The sequence below is a fragment of the Cygnus olor genome, chromosome 20, assembly GCF_009769625.2.
Source record: "Cygnus olor isolate bCygOlo1 chromosome 20, bCygOlo1.pri.v2, whole genome shotgun sequence".
Classification (NCBI taxonomy): domain Eukaryota; kingdom Metazoa; phylum Chordata; class Aves; order Anseriformes; family Anatidae; genus Cygnus; species Cygnus olor.
This window is the reverse complement of record NC_049188.1, coordinates 6,910,612-6,931,415: the sequence shown is the minus strand read 5'-3', so window position 1 is coordinate 6,931,415 and position 20,804 is coordinate 6,910,612. Positions and strand designations below refer to the sequence as shown.

Here is a 20,804-nt window from a genome sequence, read left to right as displayed (position 1 = left end):
GACATGGTGATGTGCCCCCCTCCTGCCTGCAGAAAGGATCCCTGCTGAAAATTCATCATCTCCCTCTAGAGATCTGGGTTAAAAAACTTCAATTAGAGACAATCACTCGCTGTGTTTTGCTGCCTTCCACTAGCTCAGCTGGGAGCCAGCGAGCTGGTCAGCAGCAGGATTTAGGGGCCTGAGGACAAACATCAGCTGGAGGATCCTCAGCTGAGCTCCTGGGGCCATGGGAGGCTGTAATTGGAGAGCTCCGGGCGGCACTTCGGGAGAACGGCCGCGCTGCGCCACACAGGCGTGACGCTGCTCGCGCCGGGTTCGGCCAGCCATGCAGGCCAGGACCCTTGAAAGCGTGCTGAACAGCTCAACCAACGGGCAAAACGCTTTCGGGGGGGGATGGGAAAGGCCAGACTTCTCTAATTAGAAAAGAGGTTTGCACTTAGTCACCCAGTGTAGCGCCTGGGGCTGTAACTCCAGACACTGCTGTGCAAAGGCTGACAGTTCTCTCAGACACCAAGCTGTCAGCCTGGGCTTTGTAACCAGAGACAGTTTCCACAGGGGAAAACAACCTCTGTGCTCACCAGCAGCAGAGGAGAGCCCTTCTGCTTCCACAGGCACTTCCAACAGGGTGGAGAAGAGCCCCAGTGTGACCCACCGAACGCAGCGCCAGCACTGGGGATGTCTGCCCCACGGCAGGTCCAGTGCAGCGGCTCTCAGGCACTTCAGGTTCACAACGACCCTCGTTGACGCGATGCGAGACCAGCTCTGGTTCTGTGGGAACCGTCGTCAGGAGCTCCCTGTCGCTGCTGCTCCCTTCTGGGCGCAGGGACACGGGTCCAGCGAGAGGACAGGCACGCTACACGGAGCCCCTGCACCCGCACGGTGAGGCTGGATGCTGCCCCGCTCGCCTCCAGCTCACTGAGGAGGTGACTCTTCCACGGCAGCTGAAACACAAAAGCAACACCATGAATAAGCCCTAAGCCACCACTCGATGAAGCTGCAGCAAGCAGTGTCCTGCAGCAACAGATGAGCAATGCAAACCCTGCCCTGCTGCCCCTGGAAGTGTCAGTGGCAGAGCCCGAGCAGGAGGAAATATCTTGAGGCTCGCGCCTTCCTCCTCCTCTCCAGCACGCCTGGCTTCTCCCAGTTATTCCAGGTCTGTGTTTGCAGTGGGATTGAGAAAAGGGTGCAGCAGCAGTCTCACAATAAAGCGGGCATGAGTCCAAGCCAGTCAAAAACAGCGCTGGCCACATGGGAGGAAACCGCAGAGCGGTGCACAACTGCCGCCCCAAAGGTGGAGCGCGGCTCGCCAGTGCCAGCACCCCTCCCTGCTCTCGGCCAGACCTGAAAGTGGCTGTAACATCAAAAGTGTCACCAGCTCGGGCTCTCTCTGGAGAGGTTTCCAAGGGACTGAGCTGCGTGAATGCCCGAAGTGAGAACTTAAGCCCTGGTGCTGAATCTTGCAGCTGAGCCTGTGCCTCTACGTGCTCAGCCCCTGCAGTGCTGCAGGTGGGAGCCCACAACCCAGCTGCCCGGAGCGCAGAGAGACTCCAGCACTGGAAGGGGGGTGCAGCTTGTAGCATTTTGCTCCCACGGCAAATTCCCTGCTTGTTCCTGAGCCCGGGGACTTGGCTGTGCCCCGTCCCCTTCACGGCAGCACGCATCACGTGAGAGCTCGGCACTCATCGCAGGAACGGGACCGATTCCGCTGCGCTGGGGCAGCCAGCGGGTCTCCTCCCCTCGGGGGTGTAATTAGCCTCCTTGAAGTGGGCTGGGGCTGGGATCCCTCAGCCCAGCGCCGAGGCCATAATCAGCCCGGCAGAGGAGGAAGAAAGGCCCCCTCCAGCAGTCTGGGCCAGGCTCCCATCGTACGCCCAGGCAACGGAAGGGCAGGGTGATGCCATGGGCACGTTTTAACCACGCAGCGATGCCGCCTTTGGCCTCAGCAGAGAGCAACCACAAAACCATCGCTATCTTTTCCAAACCACAACGGAGAGCCAGCAGCCAAAACGACGCCTCAAATCTCAGCTTCTTATTTCAGCAGCAGCAATTAGAGAGCTGCTCTTTTCGGATACTCGGGGGACCTCCGGCACGCCGGCTCCCCACCAGCTGCAGCCTGGCCAGCCCACCTGTCTGGGAGCGCGTGAGACAGCCTCTGCCACCCCTCTGCTCCCCCAGTCCGGGGGAAGCAGCACTGTCACAGGGTGGTGGGGCAGAAGGGGAATATTTCTGCACTTCAGGTTATTTCTGTTCCTCTAGAGGGACAGGAATAATACATAGCTATGTGCCAGGGTTGCTCGGTACAGCTCTGGGCACGAAGCATTGTGTCTGGCTGGGCCCTCACGGCAGGAATCTCAGCAGCAAAGCCTCTACTCACGCTTTACGGCCAGCAGCGTGTTCCCGTGGCAGCAGGCTACGGAGGTCACCAGGTACGGATGCGTCTCCTCCAGCTGCACAGGCCTCGGCGCTCCTGTTTCTTCGTCCTTCCTGCCCAAGCGTCCCCTGGCTCCTTTCCCCCAGGTGCACACCTCGCCGTCTGCAGAGGGACAGACCTGGCTGCACGCAGGGCTCCCGGTGGCCTTCACCAGGGAACAGCCTCCCGTCCACCCGGAGCTTTCTCCTGCCTCGACCGGCAACGTGGACTCCAGGCACTGGAAAGTCAGGGCCTGCTGCAGCCCAGCACGCGGGGACTTCAGCCTCACCTGCTCCGATGGCCACGGTGAAGGCGTCCCCACAAGCCACCACGGTGATCTTCATGGCCTGGAGCCCCACGACCAGGTGGGGCACGCGACTGTTGCGGCACGAGCTGGTGCCCAGCTGCCCGTGCTGGTTGCTCCCAAAGGTGTAACACTGGCCAGAAGCTGACAAGAGACAGGAGAAACAAACGGGTGTCACCCGAGGATGCACAGAACCCCTTTGCTCTCTACCACGCTGAGCATCCTACTCCACAGAGCTCCAGCACTGGGAGCAGGGTGTCTCTTGAGCCTCTTTTAGGCTTCTACCTACAAGAAAGGGAGGCAGGAGGAAGAGAGAGGAAACGCAGCCCCCTCTCCGGGGTCTGGGCACACACGCCTCACCTGTGACCGCAGCGGAGTGCGCCGTACCGATGTCGGCACACACAATCGGCTCTTGGTTCAAGGGGGCTGACTGGGCACACGTGAACACAGTGGCCTCTTCCACCTGGTCCTCTGGGGAAGGTTCTTCCACTGATCTGATCTGGTCCAGGCCCAGCTTGTTACACCTGCGAAGAAGAAAGGGCAGCTCAGAGCTGGCTGGATCCAGCCCGGCACAGACACCCCAGCGTCAAATCCTGCCCTATAGCATAACTGCACCCCCAGCAGCGAGACGCTGGGGAGCAGCATCACACGGAGATGTCTTCTGGAGACCCTTGCTCCATCTTCATGACGGACACAACAAGGGCCTGAGGAAGCTGTAAGGCAGGCCCTGAGGTCTCTCAGACCCTCACTTCCCCTACCTGTTGCTCCCGCAAGCAAGAATCTGGTTCTTCACTGTGAGGACCATGGAGGAATCGATGCCACAGATAACCCGCTGAGCCTCGTGCTCTGGTGGGACTGCTACCTGCTGGGGGGAGTTGTGGCACTCCAGGGTGCCCAGCCCAAGCCGACCTGGCAGGAGGAACAAAGCAGGACACAGCTGACGGCAACGCACAAACTGAGCACACCCCCACGAGCCACTGCATCGACGGGGCTGCCCGCAAGAGCCCAGCCTGGGACCCATCACCACGAAAGGCAGTGAAACCCCGAGCACGGGGGCCCTGGTGCGCAGTGAGGCGGCTGCGACTCGTCCACACCCACCTCGCCTGGCACATCTGGAGCGGACCGCAGGCGAGCAGGGCCAGCGAGGGGAGTGGGAGCAGGCAACGGAAAGCACGAGCCCCGTTTGGCTCAGCAGAGCTCTTCTTACCATTATCCCCCCTGCCCCAGGCAAACACTTCCCGTTCGTTGGAAACTGCCAGGACGTGGGACGCGCCACAGGCCACCTGCACCATCTCGTAGCCCAGCAGGGCCTCCACGATCTTGGGCTGGCAAGGGAAGAGCAGCAGCCGTCAGCCGAGACCTCCCAGCCCGCCCGGCTGCTCCCATCCCTCCCACCCTGCCCCCCCCAGCCCCAGCGCAGCGCTGGCAGCATCCCAGTTTTCATCCAACACAAACACCGGAGAATTTTTTCTTTTTTTGGTTCCAAACAGCCTTCAAAGGGTTTTAAGAGACTACGTGCACGCAGCGCAGAAGATAATGCAAACATCTCTGGGGCGGAAGAAAGCAGCCAGCACAACGGTTTGGAGGGGGAAGAGGTTCAGCCGAAGGGCTGGGATTCGCCCCCCTGCCCGTGCGGGGAGTGCCAGGGGCTGTTAACGCACGCTCTGAGCAGGCAGGGGCTTGGTGCAGGATGCGTTGGCTGAAAGGCTCTCGTGCAGAGGAGCCGTGAGCCGTCGCCACGTATTCGTTAGGGCGTGGGGAGACCGGGATCTCCACGGTTCGTCCAGCCCCTGCTGTGACCTGCTGTTAGATCTGACACCTCGCCGCAGCAAGCCTCGTTCTCATTATGTGCCTGAAGTGAAAAGCACCATTTGCTGGGAGCTGGCTGCTGCTCCCACTTGGTCTCCCCCCAGCAATAAAACACCGAGCAGCTCAGCTCCGGACGGAGCGAGGCACAAATGAGCCAGCTGACCAGAGAGACAAATGGCACCAGTCCCCGGGCTCGGCTGGAAGCCATCGGCTGCTGCCACATCCGAGGGCAGGCAAGGAAGAAGCTGGAAGGGAACAAGAGCCCCTCAGCCCCGGCGCTCGGAGCCAATCGGAAACACACAGCTCTTCTTTAAATACTGGCTCTTTTGAAAAATAACTTTTCGCAGTGAACCCTGGCAGCTGCAGGCCAAGAGTGAAGCAGGCAGGTGTGTGATTGGAGGCAGGCTCCAAGCTGGGCGCCTGCCAACAGCAACCACAAGGCAGCTCTTGACTTCCCCCGCGCTCAAAGGGATCATTGTGTAGGGGGGGGGGGGGGAGCTGGAGAGAAAGAGAGAGGCAGGTTGGGCCTTTTAAAACCCGCAGCGACGAGGAGAGGAGGGGGAGGGTTGCGGATGCCAGAGCACGCCTGGGATGCACACCCCTGGAGCTGGGATGAGCCGCGTGTCTCACGTGGCGGAGAGAGCGCAATCCGTCCCCTGCCCTGGGGGAGCAGCGTGCCCGGCACCTCCGCAACAAACCTGGCTGACGTCCGTGAAGTTTCCGTGCCCCAAACAGCCGTTGCTGCCGCTGCCGAAAGTCATGATTATCCCCCGGTCTGGGAAGGCAGAAAGAAGTGGCGTGAGAGGTACACGGGACGCCCTGCGAGGCGCACACGCGGCCCGCGGGGACTGGCTCTGCTCGGACCCGCTGTGACTCATAACGTGCTGGGGGGCCCCCCGCGGCCTTCGGCAAGCTTCCAGAGAGCAGCAGCAGCCTCGATGCGCCGCAGCAGCTCGCCAAACAAACATCGGATGATAGGGGAGCACCGAGATAACGTTATTGCAGCTGTGTACGCAGGAGCTGCTAGCTCCACGGCCTGTCAAGGTGTTAAATACACAGAGCTGCTCGCCGAGCAGCCGCCCAGCAGAGCGGTGGCAGGAAAACGCCACGGGGAGGGAGGACAAACACACGCTCACGGAGTTTGCCAGTTGCATATCTGTCATCTACTGCCCTGACCCCCAGCAGAAGGGCAAACGGGGCTCCCAAAGGACCCCCGGGGAGGGCTTTGCTCCCCAGGCATGGCCTCAGGCTGGTGCGCATGCTCTCCTCCCAACCAGAAAGCCTCGTGGCCCGCTTTAACGGGGCGTCAGACCCTGCCTTCCTGCAGCTGAGGGCAATCAGTCCCCCAGGAGCTCACAGGAACCCTTCGTGCTGACTTCTTGTTGCAGTGCCAGTCAGCGCCTGTGTCCATGTCACACTCGCACAGTACGTGACAGAGAATGGCTGAACTTCCCAGACATTCCTCACGCTCCAGGCCCCACTGCTCGGGCCATTTCTGGCTTCAGGTGACACCGCTGCAGGCAGGACGACAAACTGAATGCATTTATTGCCTTCCCCATACCAGACGGACCTTTGGGACCCGGTTGACTAGCGTCACATCACGTGAGGTCCTGCGATTCATGCCTGCCCCCACCTGATGCTACACGGCATGCCACAGAGCCCTTCATTTCATCCCAGCCCAGTGCATCTCCCGGTTCTGCTCCGAGCAGGTAGCCCAGGCCGTCACCCTGCGTTTGTAAGCCAGCACCAAACCAGGCTGGGACTCATCTGGGACTCATCCAGGCACCAAACCAGGCAGTCCCGGGACTCGTCCAGGCAAAGGCGCACGGCAGCAGCTCACCTGTGAGACAGGCAGTGAAGAGATCGCCGCAGGACACGTGTTTGATGGTCACGCCAGACTGGCCCTCCAGAAAACGGGACACAAACTGAGGCTGCAGCTGCTCGGTGGCTCCTGGCAGAGAGGGGCCTCCCGCAGCACCCATCGGGGGAGCCTGGAGAGGAGAAGCCACGTGCACCAAGAGATGGGTAGGAGAATCAAGTCGGGCCCCTTCCCACAGTGACATCCACGTCCTGCACTAGACTGTGGTCTGGGGGACGCAGGGCCAGGATCCGTGCGGTGAGGGGAAGTTTCTCCTCCTCAGAAACCGCACCTCTGAGCCCTCCGTGGCCACCGCCCGCCCCAGGTTCCCCGCGGCTCACCTCCCACATGATGAGGCGCCCCGATTTGGTGACCCCGGCCTTCTGCGTCCTGCCAGCAGACACCTGCACCACTTCGGTGTTGAGCATGGGCAGGCGGAGCGGGGTGGTGATGCCGCTCCCCCAGGTGTAGATGGACGACAGGGGAGGAGGGATTCCCGTCCTGGCTGAGCCACCTCGAACGCCTGCGGGTCAGACAGAAACCATCGAGTTAAGGCTCCTTCCTCTCCTCCCACAGGAGGAGAAGCACCCCAGCCAGCCTCGGTGCCCCCACAGCTGCCTGCCAGCAGCACCAGAGCAGCTCAGTGCTTTGGTCCAACGCTGGCAAGGAGCTCGCTGCCAGGGCTGAGGAAACACAGGGGAACAGCTCCTTGTGTTTTATCCCAGAAACGAGGGAAGCAGCAGCACGACAGCTCTCACTAATTGTTGCCAGTGCCAGCTGCACTGCCCTGCGTCGGGACTTCCTCCTTTAGCACCCCGACGGCTGGGTCCAGCCTTTACAGCAGAAGCTGCAGAAACTTGAATCAGGGCTCAGAGGAGGTGATGTTTCCTACTGTCCTCTCTCCTGAGGTTCGAGTGCCTCTCTGACCCCCTGACACCCAAGTAAGAGGGTTTTTTTTGAAAGCCCCATGCCGGGACTCACCCCTCGGCCTGGCGCTGCTCACTCGTCCCCCCGTCCGGCCGTGGGTCACTGTTGGAACCGGAGCCAAGGGCTTTTCAGGCCTGCCAAACCAAAAGCCAGTCCTTACCGCCAGCTCAGCGCCACCACACAAGTTCTGGGCAGACCTACAGCAGAAGCCACAGCTGACTAGCTCACAGAACTGCCTCGGCAGGTGCTTTAAGCCACCTGAGAAAGGGAAGTCAGTGTCAATGCGCTTCCCCCCGAGCTCCCAGCTCTCTGCTACTGCCATGACAAGCCCACACCTGCTGCGGCCACAAGCCACAGGGCCTGCAGCAGCTGCACGTTGGGTACCGCAGCAGAACGGCATGGGGACAGCTCTTTGTGGAGCTTGTACCACAGACAGTGAGCTGGTCTGACGTGTTGTGAGCTGTGGCTGCCGCTCCCGAGGGACGCAGACGTGGCAGGACCACTTGCCTTCTCATTTTAACGCTGCCCACGTCGGTGTAGAGGTTGAGGAGGGGGCGGATGCAGATGGCCTGGGCCATGATCTCATTCAGCTGGGGCCGCTTGGAAGGGTCCAGGTTCAGCATGCTGAGGATGAGCTGGCGCAGGTCGGGGCTGTACCTATCCGATATTGGGGCAAACGTCCCGCTCATGATCTTCAACACTAAGGCAGGGAGATTCTGAGAGAAAACGAGAGAGAGACGTACAGTGGCTGGGCAGGCAGAGGCGAGGCCAAGGCGTAAGATGCTCTCAGCACTGCCCTCTGCCTTCCCACCGCCAGGCGCAGTGAGGAGAGTGAACCAAGCACGCATTTTCACCTCTGTAAGTGACCACGGCTCCCTGCACCGCATGTGAACCCTATCTGTCTTACCGCAGCTTCAAACGCTCTCTTGAGGCTGGCAAGTTCGTACAGCACACAGCCCAAAGCCCAGATATCGCTCTTCTGGTTGTAAGGCTTCCCTTCGCAGAGCTCTGGGGAGATGTAGCACGGAGTTCCCACAACCTGAAAGGGATGGAGAAATCTACAGCGATGCTGTGAAAGGCAGGAAGGCGGAAAGAGAAGAGCTTGGTTTACAGCCCAGGGCACTGACTGGCCAGAGCACCAAAGCTTAGGGGAGCTGGGTGTTTGTTCCCCGGTGTCAATGTCTGGCTGACAATCTCAGTAAAAAAATATGAGGATTTGCCTTCCTGGAGGCCCCCCTTGCACATACAGAGATTACTTCTAATTTTGCTCCTATTCACTTGAGAGAATCGAAGCCCAGAGCAATGAGCATGATATAAACGGCCAGCCAGGTTTGACCAGGTAGGGAACGATACCAAAATCTCAAACACAGAGAGGAGATTAAGGCAAGGCAGGACAGACGGGCACTGGCAGGAATTCAGTTGCCAGGTGTGTGTCTGATGAGCCTGCAAACACCATCCCTTCGAGCGGCAACAGGAGGAGCTCAACTGACCCTCACCAGAGGGCTCAGACACCCCATCCTCTCCTCTCCCAGGCTCAGGCAAGCAGCTCTTTCTCACTTTTCTGCAGCCTACAGAACCACAACAAATCCGGGCACAAAGCTATCAGCCTGTACAAACTCCAAGGAGTTGTGTGACCTACTGCAGGTATCCTACCTCCAACCTTACTCCTACAGCAGCTTCCCAAAGACCGTCGCGAGCCAAGCCCAGCGTTTCCAGCCTGCCGCCGTGGCGGTAAGCAGCTCCCCTGCGAGGCCAGGCCACCCACCGTGTAGGCTTTGCTCTTGCTGCTCAGGATTTTGGAGATGCCGAAGTCCCCGATCTTGACAATCATGCGGTGCTTGTCCAAGAGGATGTTCTGCGTCTTCAGGTCGCGGTGCAGGATCTGCTTGGTGTGCACGTGGTGAAGAGCCAGGAGGATCTGCACGAAGAAGTGCAGGATGGTGTCCTCATCCAGCAAGGAGTTGCAGCGCTTGTGAATAAACTCCGCCAGCGTGCCCCCTGCAAAGGCCAACCAAGGGCTGTCAGCACAGGGCAGCACGAGCCCAGCCTAAAAATCGGGGGATTTAGGCACAGCATCTTAACGAGGCAAGCACATGGGAAAGAACACGTCCTGGTGGGACATGTGGCACGTTCTCTCCGTGCTCCCGAGACCGTGCGGAGAACAATGGCAGCACAGTTGGTGGGATGAAGAAACAGCGGGAGAGAAGTCGCTGTTGACATCCTGTCAAAGGCAGCAGGAAAAAGGAACGCGAAAATTACAGCTCCTGGAGCCCTGTCAGGACACAAACCTCGATGGCAGAACAAGATAAGCCTGTTCTGCAGACGAAAATTCTTGCAGTCCAAGAGGCCACGTGGCACTGAGAGGCCCCTATCAAGAAGGGGAGGTCTCGATTCAGGTTTCCTGCGAAACCTTTAACAAACTCATGCAAATGTTGAGTTAATCTTATGCTCCACGGCAAGTCTCGTTAGAAATCACATCTTCCCACACAGATCTGTGGGACCAACAGCGTGGCCAAGAGCTGACAAAGGGAAACACAAGTGAAACCCAAACCCGGGGCAGATGGTGGAACGCTTATCATCGGCAGGGGTGTCAGAAATCTCTTTGTATCTGTTAGGAGTAGCAGGCATAAGGCGTGTAAGCACAGAAACACAGAGTGGCTGGGGGTTGGCAGGGACCTACGGAGGTCCTCATGTCCACCCCCTGCTCAGGCAGGGCCAGCTAGAGACGATTGCCCAGGCCCACGACCAGATGGCTTCCGAGGATCTCCAGGGAGGGCGACTCCAGCACCTCTCTGGGCAACCTGTGCCAGCGCTCAGCCACTTGGCTCTTGGTCAGCTTGGCGCCCACCAGGACCCACAGATGCTTCTCGGGAAAAATATATAACAGCCGTATCTGCTCTAGAAGGCCTCGTTTGTAGTCCTGGGGGGGTTCTGGAGGACAACGTGAGGCCACGGCAGGTGGACCCAAGGCGAGCTGGATGCTCGGCGTCCCCTGGAGCCGCTCAAGGGGCGAGCGGGGCCCACCTGGGGCGTACTCCATGGCGATCATGAGGGCCTTGTCCTCCAGGAAGTTCTCGTAGTACTCGATGACGTTGGGGTGGCTGAGCAGCTTGAGCACCTGGCACTCGTTCTGCGCCGCCAGCCGCTCGTCCTTGCTCATCTGCTCCACGGGGATCTGCTTCAGGATGACCAGCTTCTGGTCGGCCTTGCGCAGGCACAGGTGGACGATGCTGCGGGGACACAGGGACGGGGCGCCCTTGGGTGACACGCGGGGCCTGCTCTGCCGCGTTGCCGTGGCAACGGGGACTGCATGGCAACCCCTTCCCCATCCCGGGGGGGGGGGGGCACGTCCCCCCCCCTCCCGTTACCATGGCAACAGCCAGGGTCAGCCCCCCCCCCCGTGCCACACTCACCCCGCGCTGCCATGGCAACGGGGCCCGGAGCCTTGTTGCCATGGTAACGAGGCCTGCGGCCTGCCACCCCGCGGTGCCAGCGGCCTGCCGCCCCCCCTCACCCCCACCCCCGGAGCCCCCCGCTCCGCCCGGAGCCCCCCTCAGCCGCCAGCCGTCCCCCCTCACCCGAAGGCCCCTCTCCCCACCACCCGGATCCGTTCGTATTTCTCCATCGCTCCCCCTGCAGGCCCAGGCCCCTCCCGTTTCCATGGAGACACTTCCGGGTTCCCCTACGGTGGCCGCGGGCGGACAAAACTCCCCGGGCCGCGCCCGTTCCATCCCCCCACTTCGTTGTAGGGCCGTTATATGGCCACGGAACGCCCCCGGCGGCTCCTCACCGCCCCCCACCCCACCGGGGTGTCCCCTCCCGGGTGTCCGGTGCCCCCATCCCCTCCCTGCCGCCGCCCCAAGCCAGCTTTTCCCCCCCGGGACCCCCCTCGGCCGGCCCTGGGGGGGGGTCTCTGGCACCGGGGGGGGGTCCTCGCCCTGCAGCCGGGGGGGGGGGGCGCCCCTGCCCCAAAGAGGGGCACGGGGACAGCGGTGGCACTGCCCCCCCCCTCCCCCAGGCCATGCCGTGTGGCCGTGCTGCCATCTAGCGACACCCAGCACGGCGAGATGGAGGCGGGGGGGGGTCCCCAAAGCCCCCCTGAAGAGGCCAGGGGTGGCTGGGGGCGAGGTGACAGCGCTGGGACACCGGGGGGGGGGGGGGGGGGGAGGGGGGCTCTGGGACACGCAAACAGTGCCTGGGACAGATGTGTAACGCCCTGTGGATGGACGACGCCTGGTGCGCACGGAAGGGGCCTCAAAGCCCCCCCCCCCAGCCCCAGCCCCCCGCCGTGGGCAGGGCGCCCCCCACCACGTCAGGGTGCCCAAGGTCCCGTCCGGCCTGGCCTTGGGCACCTCAGGGATGGGGCAGCCACAGCTCCTCTGGGCAGCCTGCGCCAGGCCTCGCCGCCCTCACCGTGAGGAATTTCCTCCTAATGGCTAGTCTGAATCTGTTCTCATGGAGTTTAACGCCATTCCCTTGCCCTGTCATCATCTACCTGAGCAGAGAGTCCTCCTCCGTCTTTTTTATAAGACCTCTTTAGGTATTGAAAGGCTGCAATGAGGCCTCCCTGGAGCCTTCTCTTCATCAGACATTTAATGGCTGATGCATACACACACACACGTGCGATGCCCAGCATGGACACAGAATGGCTGATACATGCACACACGTGCAATGCACAGCATGGATATGGGCCATGGAAAGGCCAATGCACACACACAGATGTGCAATACCCAGCTTGCAAAGGCCAATGTACACAAATGTGCAATGCCCAGCATGGTCATGGAAAGGCTGATGCACACACACACAGATGTGCAATGCACAACATGGACGTGCAATGGCCAATACATGCATGCACACAGGCAATACATGCAATGCCCAGCAGGGACGTGCAATGCTTGCAGAGACATGCAATGGCTGATGCACACACACACACGTGCAATGCCCAGCACAGACATGGAATGGCTGATGTGCACACATACACGCAATGCACAACATGAACATGCAATGGCCAACGTATGCACACACACGTGCAATGCCCAGCATAGATGTGCAATGGCCGATGCATGCACACACGTGTGCAATGTTTGGCACAGACATGCAATAACCAATGCACAGACACACGTGTGCAATGCCCAACATAGACATGCAATGGGCAATGCATGCACACACACGTGCAATGCCTGGCACGGACATGCAATAACCGATGCACAGACACACGTGTGCAATGTCCAGCACAGATGTGCAATCCCAGCATGGACATGCAATGCCCAATACATGCACACACACACACACACGTGTGCAATGCTTAGCATGGATGTGCGATGCCCAGCATGGACGTGCAACACACATCCACACACGTGTGCAACGCCCAGCATGGATGTGCAATGGCTGATGCATGCACACACGTGTGCGATGCCCAGCACGGCCACGCAACGCCCAACACACGCACACACACACACACACACGTGTGCAAAGCCCATCCCGTACACACCCCGCCCAACACCCGACCCCCCCCCCCCCCCCCCCCCCGCCCTCCCAGCGCAGCCGCACGTCCCGCCACGAGCTGGCGCCAGGACGGGCTGAGGGGCGTGGCCGTTCGGGAAAAGCCCCGCCCCCCGGCCCCGCCCCCGGCCGGCAGCCCGCGCCAGCGCGCGCCCCGCGGCGCGGGAGCGGAGCGCGATGGGCCCCGGGTGGCGGGCGCCGTCGGCGGCGCTGGTGGGCGGCAGCGTGGCGCTGTTCGGGGGGCTGCGCAGGGCCGCCCTGGCCCTGCCCCGGCCCGCAGCCGTGCGGAGCCGCCCCGGCAGGGTCTGGCGCTGGGGGAACCTCCTCGTCTCCTTCGCGCACTCCGTGCTGGCCGGGCTCTGGGCCCTGTTTAGGTACCGGGATGGGAAGGGGAGGGGGGGGGTACCGGGGGGGGGGGGGACACACGGCCGGCTGTGCGGTGGGGAAACCTCGTCTTCTCGCCCGCCCGCCCGCCCGCCCTCGAGTAGGTTTCCCCTCGGTAGCCGGACCCCCCCCCCCCCCGAGCACGGGAAGCCCCGGTTCGTCCCGGCATCGCAGCAGGTTTGGGGTCCCGGGGCCGTACCCGCCGCGCTCACCCCATTTCTCCCCGTTTTTCTGCTCCCCCCCCCCCCCAGCCTCTGGCAGTCCCCGGAGCTGCTCTCCGACATCCAGGACGGCTACAGCGTCTCAGGGCACCTGCTCGTCTGCTTCTCCTCAGGTAAGCGGCCGCATGGCCAGGACACGTTTGGGACATGGCCGGGACACGGCCGTCCCATGGGACTGCACCCACCCAGCTCAGGGACCCCCCCCACCTCCCGCTTCGTCAGCAGCAAGCCGCCTGCATGGCGCCAGCGCCCCAGGGCACGGCTCCACCACGGGGCTCCCTACCCAGAGCACGGGCATGCCGCCCTCCCCGTCCCCACTGCTGGGCACCCCGAACCCCTCCAGCACCTCCTTTCCCGCAGCGGGGTGACGGCACGCAAGCCGAACCCCCCCATGCTCTCCCTCGTTCCGCAGGCTACTTCATCCACGACAGCCTCGACATCATCTTCAACCACCAGTCCCGCTCGTCCTGGGAGTACCTGGTGCACCACGCCATGGTGAGCACGGGGAGGGGATGAACCACCTTGGGGGGCTGCCGCGCCCCTGGGGCTGTGCGGCGAGGCGAGCCGCAGCCCTTCCCTGTGCCTCGCCCTGGCTGCCAGGTAGGTTGCGCATCCAGGAGGCCAGGGCGCCCGGCGGGGCAGGACGGCTGCCAGCGGCGGCTCCCGGCGCCGGGAGCCAGACAGGCTGCTGCTCCCTGGCAGAGGGGCACGGCTTGGTCTTGGGGAAGCTGGCACTGGGGACCGAGATCCACCCCTTGGATCGGGCGCCCGCGGGGTTTCGGGGTCTCCAGGAGGGGATCTGCTAAAGGGGAGCGGTGCTGAGTGCTCCCACCTAGGGTACGCCCAGAGCCTGGTGGGGAAGCGCTCGCGTCCCGCGGGGCTGTGCCCAGGCTGGGACCTGACCCCCGTCCCCTTCTCCCAGGCCATCTCTGCCTTCATCTCGCTCATCATCACGGGCCGCTTCCTGGTGGCGGCGATGCTGCTGCTGCTGGTGGAGGTGAGCAACATCTTCCTCACCGCCCGCATGCTGCTCAAGATGAGCAACGTGCCTTCGCCGGCGCTCTACCAGGCCAACAAGTACGTCAACCTGGTGATATACTTCGCCTTCCGCCTGGCGCCCCAGGCCTACCTCACCTGGTACTTCCTACGCCACGTGGAGGTGCAGGGCCAGGGCGCCTTCCTGACGGCCAACCTGCTGCTGCTCGACGCCATGATCCTCATGTACTTCTCCCGCCTCCTGCGCTCCGACTTCTGCCCTTCCCTGCGCAAGGGGAGGGACGTGGACGGGGAGAAGTTCCTCATAGACTGAGAACCCCGGGCTCTCTCCGTACCTGCTCTTGATGTGCCTTAGGGCTCGCTCCCCCGGCCACGGGCCCTGCGTTCACCCGCTCTGCTGCCTGCAAGCCGCTGCTACCCTGCTGGACCAGCCCGACAGCCTCGCCGAGCCGTGGGGATGCCGCCGAAGCCGGGGGCACAGCCTGGGGAGGAGCAGCCCGAGCTGGCTTCGGCGCCAGCGCGGCCAGGGGCGGCTGCGTGGCGCAGCTGATGGCCTGAGAGAGGGCTGGGAGGGAAGGGCCGCGGCCCTCCCGCCGTGGTGCTGGGTGCTCTGTGCATTAAATCGGTCTGTTCACTGCTGCCGCGGCGTGCCCGGGCTGGCTTTTTCTGTGGTGTTAGGAGGAGGAGGGATGAGGGCATGGGAAAGGATGTGCCCCCCCGCTCCCAGGGGAGGGCAGGGAGCCGGCACCATCCCGCAGCTCGCGCCGTGCCAGGGACCCCCGGGGGACGCATCCAGCCCGCCGGGTCCCAGCACGGTGCTGACAGAGCAAGGCTCCAGCTCTCCCTCGCCTTCCACTCGTGTTTTTTTCTTTCTCCCCCCTCCACAGACCCCCCCCCGTGCGTGAGCTCCCGCACCCCAAGGGCTGCGCAGGGATGGGGGGGGAAGGCGGCAGGAGAGGGGCTGAGCCCTGCTGCGGTCCCTGAACCGCCTGGGCCTGGCGGCATGGAGCCGTGACTCACCCGGCAGCCACGTGAAGCGGAGCTGGCATGGGAAGGCCGAGTGAGGCCACGGGCTCTTCCTGGAACATCGCTGCCTGCTCAATCCCCCCGGGGCTGCCTCCGCCAGCACCGTGCGGCTCCAGCCCCGCTGCCTCCAGCAGCCCCCCCCTCAGATCCGGGGTGCAGCTCCCCCAAGGAGGGGGGAAACAGGGCCGGAGCTGGCCCAGCCGGTCCTGTGGGGCACGGGAGCAGTGGGAAGGCAAACGCTGCTGACATGACGGCTCCGGGATCACCCCGCACTGGCTACGAGCAGTGGGGCTTAGAGGGATTCCTGCCCAGCCCCCTGCTCCGGGGCAGGATCGGTCCTAAAACAGCAGCTCAGGCAGACACGGGGCTGCAGGTCAAATGACGATCGAGGGGAAGCGGCTTGCCTGTGGTGCTGGATCCTGCCAGGGCTCCCGGACCCCACAGCTGGTGCGGGGGGCCGCGTGTTGGCAGAAGTTGAAATGGAGAAGCAATACTGGGGGCCGTGTGTGGGCAGGGATCTCCTCCAGCCCCGCAGCAGCCGCCTCGCCCCCTCCTCGCTCGGTGCCAGGGCAGCAGTAAGCAGCCCCCAAGCCGAGCCGCCGGCTCTCCTCCTGCCCCAGCAGGCCCCAGCCTTACCACCAGGAGCTGTCCTGATGTTACACCGCATCCTCCCAGCTGCAGCTGAAGCCCCACGGCCTCAGCACCACCTCCACCTGCCAATACCCCACACAATGAGTCCCCAAACTCCATTTTCCCTCCTCCCCATCACCTCTCCCCTGGTCTCTCCTTTCCCAGCACGGAGCACACGCAGCCCCAGGGGACCAGGCCGTGCTCCCACCACCCTCCTACGTCACGGAGGGGTCAGGCATCAACCCAGTTACCCCAGCAGGGCCCCCGGCTGCCCCCCAGTTTCCACCCGCAGCACCTCCCAGCAGCCGCGGGTCGGGCCGGCTGCCAGCCCGGAGCAGGAGGCAGGCACAGGGAAGGTGCACGCCGAGTGCCAGCCTGCAGCAGCCATCGGGAGAAGTTGAAGGCAGGGTCAGGGCAGACTGCAAGTCATGCTGATGTGAAATCCCTTCCCAGCCCAGCCTCCACGTCACTGGGGAGGGCTGCGGCACGTACCTGCTCCTCGCTCCGCATCAGGGCTCTCCCAGCGGCGCGGGCTTGGCGAGGAGAGGAGCTCCTCCATCCCCAAAGCGTTTTTGGGGTGGCCGCAGCTCAGTTAAGAACAGGGCACAGGGCTTGGTGAATACCCCCAGAGCCCTCGCTGCTGCTTGTTCCCTTCCCAGAGTGCTCCAGAGCCGAGGGAAGGTTTGGTGAGGTGTCCTCGCCCTCACGAGCATCAGGCGCAGCTGCAGGAGAGAGCAGGTTTGTCCCAGGCCTGTCCTGGGTCCCTGCATCACCAGGCTCCCAGCAGTGGATGTCACAGGGAAGGCTGCTGCCCCGATCCCTGTTCAGCCTCACCTGGCTCCTCACACCTTGCCAACAGCCCCTGCGCTCAATTTTGAGCCCCTGACCTGGGCAGGCTGAGGGGTCAGAGGCTGTTCCTGGCCTGCACCAAGGGTGGCAGAGCAGCCCCGCAGTGCCCGCGGAAGGGAGCGGCACGCAGGGAAGCAGCGCTCTGCCCTCGAGGTTCCTCACCCACACCTGGTGCTCGTGCTGCGGGCAGGGAGCATCATCACCCGCCTCCCCCAACCCAAAGATTGCCTCCAGCCTCTCCCACAGCGCTGCCTCAGCCTCCCACCCTCCCTGAACCACCCTACAGGATCTCCACACTGCCCTCGTGAAGCGTCCTGCAGCTGGTGGAAGCTCACAGCTGGTCCGCAGGCTCTCCCCCCAATTCCTTGGAGCCATCCCACAGCAGGGGAGCTCGTAGCGGTCCGAAGCCTCGCACCTTGTGAAGGGAATCTCGAGCCAACAGAAGCTCAAACCACAAAAATCTTTACCCACAGCCCAAAAGCAGCAGCAGCAATTGGGGGGGAGCCCCCCCTCCCCGCTCACCGCCTTTTTTACATGTGCCCAAGGACCCCAGCACCCCCTGCAAGAGGCTCGAAGGGAACTCGGTGTCCCACCGCCTGAGCTCGATTGCTCCGATCAATATTTGGCCACAGCCTTCACCACTTTCCTCAGCAACGCGCACCGCACTTAGCGCCAGTTCTCTCTAAGGGCTTATCGGTACTCCACCTCCATTTCCTGCTCACCGAGTGCTCCGCATTCTCAGGGCTCTCCAAGCACTCCAAAAAGCTGGTTTCGTCCAAAAAAGTTGTGGAAACGGGACTGCCCAAACGGCAGCAGCAGCTGGAGTTTGGAAACAGCCCTGGTGAGGATCACAGACCGGGGGCAACAGGAACGGCGTCAGGGAAACCAGGCTACAACTCCCATGCTGCAACAAGGGGAGCGTGGACCGTGCCAGAAAAAAAAACGAGTGCCTGCTATTGCGTTAGCTTGAGGGCTTCATCAAAGCCTGCAGCCTAAGCAAATAGTTGTAAGAGGCGGAAAATGGCACGGCACCCAGCTCGTACCCGACCTGAGCCATGAAGACGTTTTTGCTGCTGTTAGTACCGGCCTCCTGGTGCTCGTTAGCTGGTGGTACACCCCACACAGAAGTTATGTAGGACACCGGGAAGAGCCACCACAAACATTTACTAATAACAGTGCGACAAAACCAGCACGCTCGTGTAGCCGGGTATCTGCATCAGGAGAGCATCACCTCACTGGGGTTTACCCGCAGAGAGACCAGGTCAGCCACGCAGGACGCCCCAGCAGCGAGGTGCCAGACGTGGGACGGCACTGCGCCCCCCGAGAGCCTCCCACAGGGCAGCTGGCTGCTGCCAGGCTACGGCAGGCAGGCAGGAACCCCGTTTGCTAAAAACGGAGCCCCGGCAGCTTCCTGCAGGCTCTTTGGCGTGGGCTGCGCAGTCACAAAACACAGGAGTCCCTCAGTGGTTTTACGGGGTTTATTGTCCTGTCTGTACAGTCCTTGATGCAGTTTAGATGATTCCAATCTGCGAAGAAGCAAAACGGGTTAAAACAGACGGCAAAGAGGCAGAGCCTCCACCAGACACCGCCACCACACATCTCCCCAGGATTCCTGCTCTCCAAGGACGGGTTTCTTCCTCCCAGACTCGCCCAAGTGCCTCCCATCACCATTACACACACCTACTCCACCAGGATCCCCGTGCTACTCCCCACCACCACCGCCTCCTGCTCCCCGCAGCCCCATCAAGGACAAAACCCCCAGCCCTTTCCAGCAGGACAGCCACCTGCACAGTGCAATCCCTTTCAGCCAGGCCCCAGCAGTGCCTTTGGCACCGTTTTCCCCTGAGGGAGCTGCCCGCGCTGCTGGCTGAGAACACCGTCGAGACAAACACCGCTTCCAACGCGCTTCCTGCGTCCCCTCCCACACTTCAGAGCTCCTGCGGACTTGTGGCGTGGAGCCCCTCCCTGGAGGAGGGCAAGAACTGCAGCTCTCAGTAACTCCCCCACAGAACTCGGTGAATTTTATGACCAGTAAGCGTTCCTGCTTACGAACACCCTCAGATCCTGCTTAACTACAAGGAGGCTGCAGCAGCACCAGCGTGCTTCAAGCGCAAGCATCTCACGTGTACACCACGAAGAACAACCAGGCGTAGAAAATATGAGAGAGTAAATAGAAGCTTGACAAGTTTCCAAGACTTCTCACCTTGTTGGCTACATCCAGCGCATCGTAATCTGGAGCCAGTCGGACATAAGCCTTTTTCTCCCCGTCAGGCCTAGAGTGGAAAAGGAGACATCAGCACAGAGGCACGCCGCTCCTCGCACCTACTCCGCGCTCCCGCTAGGGTATGTGCATCAGTGGTTCCTTTGGAAACATCACTTCACTCAGGGGTAAAACACGTTCACATCATCTGCACAGAACTCCCTCAGCATTAGAAGAGCTCCCTGCTGAAGCCAGCTTCCTGGCCTAGCACCATTTCACACTTCCACCAAGATGTGCTCAGTCAAAAGTGGCTTTTATCGACGTTTTAGCACTGAAAACGCGACCGAACTTAATTCCACGCTTCCTGAGAGCCCCCGCAGCACTGCTGAAACTCACACGTGTCCAAGCTTTCTGCTGAAAGCCACACTGAGCACCTGAAGTACCAGACACCCACCAGTGACCTGTTCTCCCCCTCTTACCTGATCAACGTGTTGACTTTGGCCACGTCGATGTCATACAGCTTCTTCACTGCCTGCTTGATCTGGTGCTTGTTTGCCTTGACATCGACGATGAAAACCAGAGTGTTGTTGTCCTCTATCTTCTTCATCGCCGATTCTGTTGTCAAAGGGAACTTGATAATGGCGTAATGGTCAAGCCTGCAGGAGAAAGGCCCTTGGGTTAGCAAAAGGATGGCAGGAGCTGTACCTACACTTCAGAAGCTTTCAAACGCCAAGTTTGGGGTGCATCAGGTACCAAAAAAAAGTTTTAATCACAAACTCTCAGGCTTTGGTCGCTTGAAATCATCACCTGCACCCCAACACAGGGCTCAGCCCCAAGAGCAGCACAGTGGCCAAGTCCCACCCTCGGACCCCAGTGGGGCCCAGGCTCCCACAGAAGGGACCATCCCCGCCCCACAGCCGCTGTGGCAGCCGCACCCCACACGTACTTGTTTCTCCGTGGGGCACTCTTCCGCGGATACTTGGGCTGCCGCCTCAGGCGCAGGGTCTTGGGCCTCCGGAAGGTGGGCGACGTGCGGATCTTCTTCTTCTTGTGGCTGTGGACCCCCTTCAGGACGGCCTTCTTGGCCTTCAGCGCCTTGGCTTTCGCCTCTGTCTTCGGAGGCACGGCTGTGACAACACCTCGGTCAGCACCAACAAGGGCCTGCGGGCCCAGGAGGCTCCCCGAGGGAGCGTGACCTCCCTGGGGGGCACCCCCACCAGCAGAGCTCCTCCAGGGGCCTCCCTCAAGCCCCCAGCGCCTCCCCCACACCCCCAACGGGGCTCAGCTCCCCTCAGGCCCGGGCCTCCCGCTGCAGGCCGCTCCCACCCCCTCCACGTGCCCGCGGCCCGGCACCGCACCGCGGCCCCCCGGAACCCCTCAGCCCCCTGGGGCCGAGCCCCGGGCACTCCCCGCACCCGGCGGGGGGCCGAACGCGCCGCCTTGACGCCGCCAGCCCCTCGTGGCCGCCCGCCCTCACCCTCCTTCTTCGCCTTGGGCGCCATCTTGGGCGGCCGGAAGCCGAAAGGGGCCGCCCGCCCCGCGCCGCACGGGCTTATAGCCCCAAATCGCGCGAGATCTCCCTGCCCCTCTCGCCGCGAGGCTCGCCGGGAAGTGTAGTCTCGGGGGGCCGACTCTTGAGCGCATGCGCAGATCGCCCCGTCGCCCCGCGGGGCATCATGGGGGTTGTA

General features: G+C 62.3%; 3 protein-coding genes and 2 non-coding genes across 7 annotated transcripts; 1 reads left to right on the top strand and 4 right to left on the bottom strand.

Annotated features, from left to right (window-relative positions):
- Positions 1-421: 421 nt before the first annotated feature.
- NEK8 (NIMA related kinase 8) lies at positions 422-11,049 on the bottom strand. Of its 3 annotated transcripts, XM_040532575.1 has the most exons (15): positions 10,887-11,018; positions 10,333-10,538; positions 9,074-9,306; positions 8,216-8,347; positions 7,816-8,024; positions 7,363-7,442; positions 6,723-6,904; positions 6,364-6,514; positions 5,222-5,298; positions 3,922-4,039; positions 3,473-3,623; positions 3,075-3,238; positions 2,700-2,858; positions 2,375-2,533; positions 422-941 (listed from the first exon to the last, which is right to left on the bottom strand). In XM_040532575.1, exons 1-15 carry the CDS (start codon positions 10,931-10,933, stop codon positions 913-915), a joined length of 2,097 nt encoding a protein of 698 aa, XP_040388509.1. In that variant the 5' UTR covers positions 10,934-11,018; the 3' UTR covers positions 422-912. The 3 variants fall into 3 exon arrangements, 2 of the variants coding, with proteins under 2 accessions (XP_040388509.1, XP_040388508.1); XM_040532574.1 differs by having other exon boundaries at positions 2,375-2,858; positions 10,887-11,040; XR_005813995.1 differs by lacking the exons at positions 422-941; positions 2,375-2,533 and having other exon boundaries at positions 2,840-2,858; positions 3,813-4,039; positions 10,887-11,049.
- Positions 11,050-12,944: 1,895 nt separating this feature from the next.
- TLCD1 (TLC domain containing 1) lies at positions 12,945-15,050 on the top strand. Its single transcript, XM_040532663.1, has 4 exons — positions 12,945-13,184; positions 13,446-13,528; positions 13,828-13,910; positions 14,338-15,050. Exons 1-4 carry the CDS (start codon positions 12,988-12,990, stop codon positions 14,722-14,724), a joined length of 750 nt encoding a protein of 249 aa, XP_040388597.1. The 5' UTR covers positions 12,945-12,987; the 3' UTR covers positions 14,725-15,050.
- Positions 15,051-18,379: 3,329 nt separating this feature from the next.
- RPL23A (ribosomal protein L23a) lies at positions 18,380-20,752 on the bottom strand. The gene is made up of 5 exons (XM_040532589.1): positions 20,594-20,752; positions 20,063-20,243; positions 19,596-19,772; positions 19,120-19,189; positions 18,380-18,442 (listed from the first exon to the last, which is right to left on the bottom strand). The coding sequence occupies exons 1-5, from the start codon at positions 20,616-20,618 to the stop codon at positions 18,428-18,430; spliced, it is 468 nt and encodes a 155-aa protein (XP_040388523.1). The 5' UTR covers positions 20,619-20,752; the 3' UTR covers positions 18,380-18,427.
- Positions 19,264-19,330, bottom strand: LOC121058114. Its single transcript, XR_005814080.1, has one exon. It is a non-coding gene; the product is annotated as a small nucleolar RNA SNORD42 (small nucleolar RNA).
- Positions 19,856-19,930, bottom strand: LOC121058115. The gene has a single exon (XR_005814081.1). It is a non-coding gene; the product is annotated as a small nucleolar RNA Z17 (small nucleolar RNA).
- Positions 20,753-20,804: the final 52 nt, after the last annotated feature.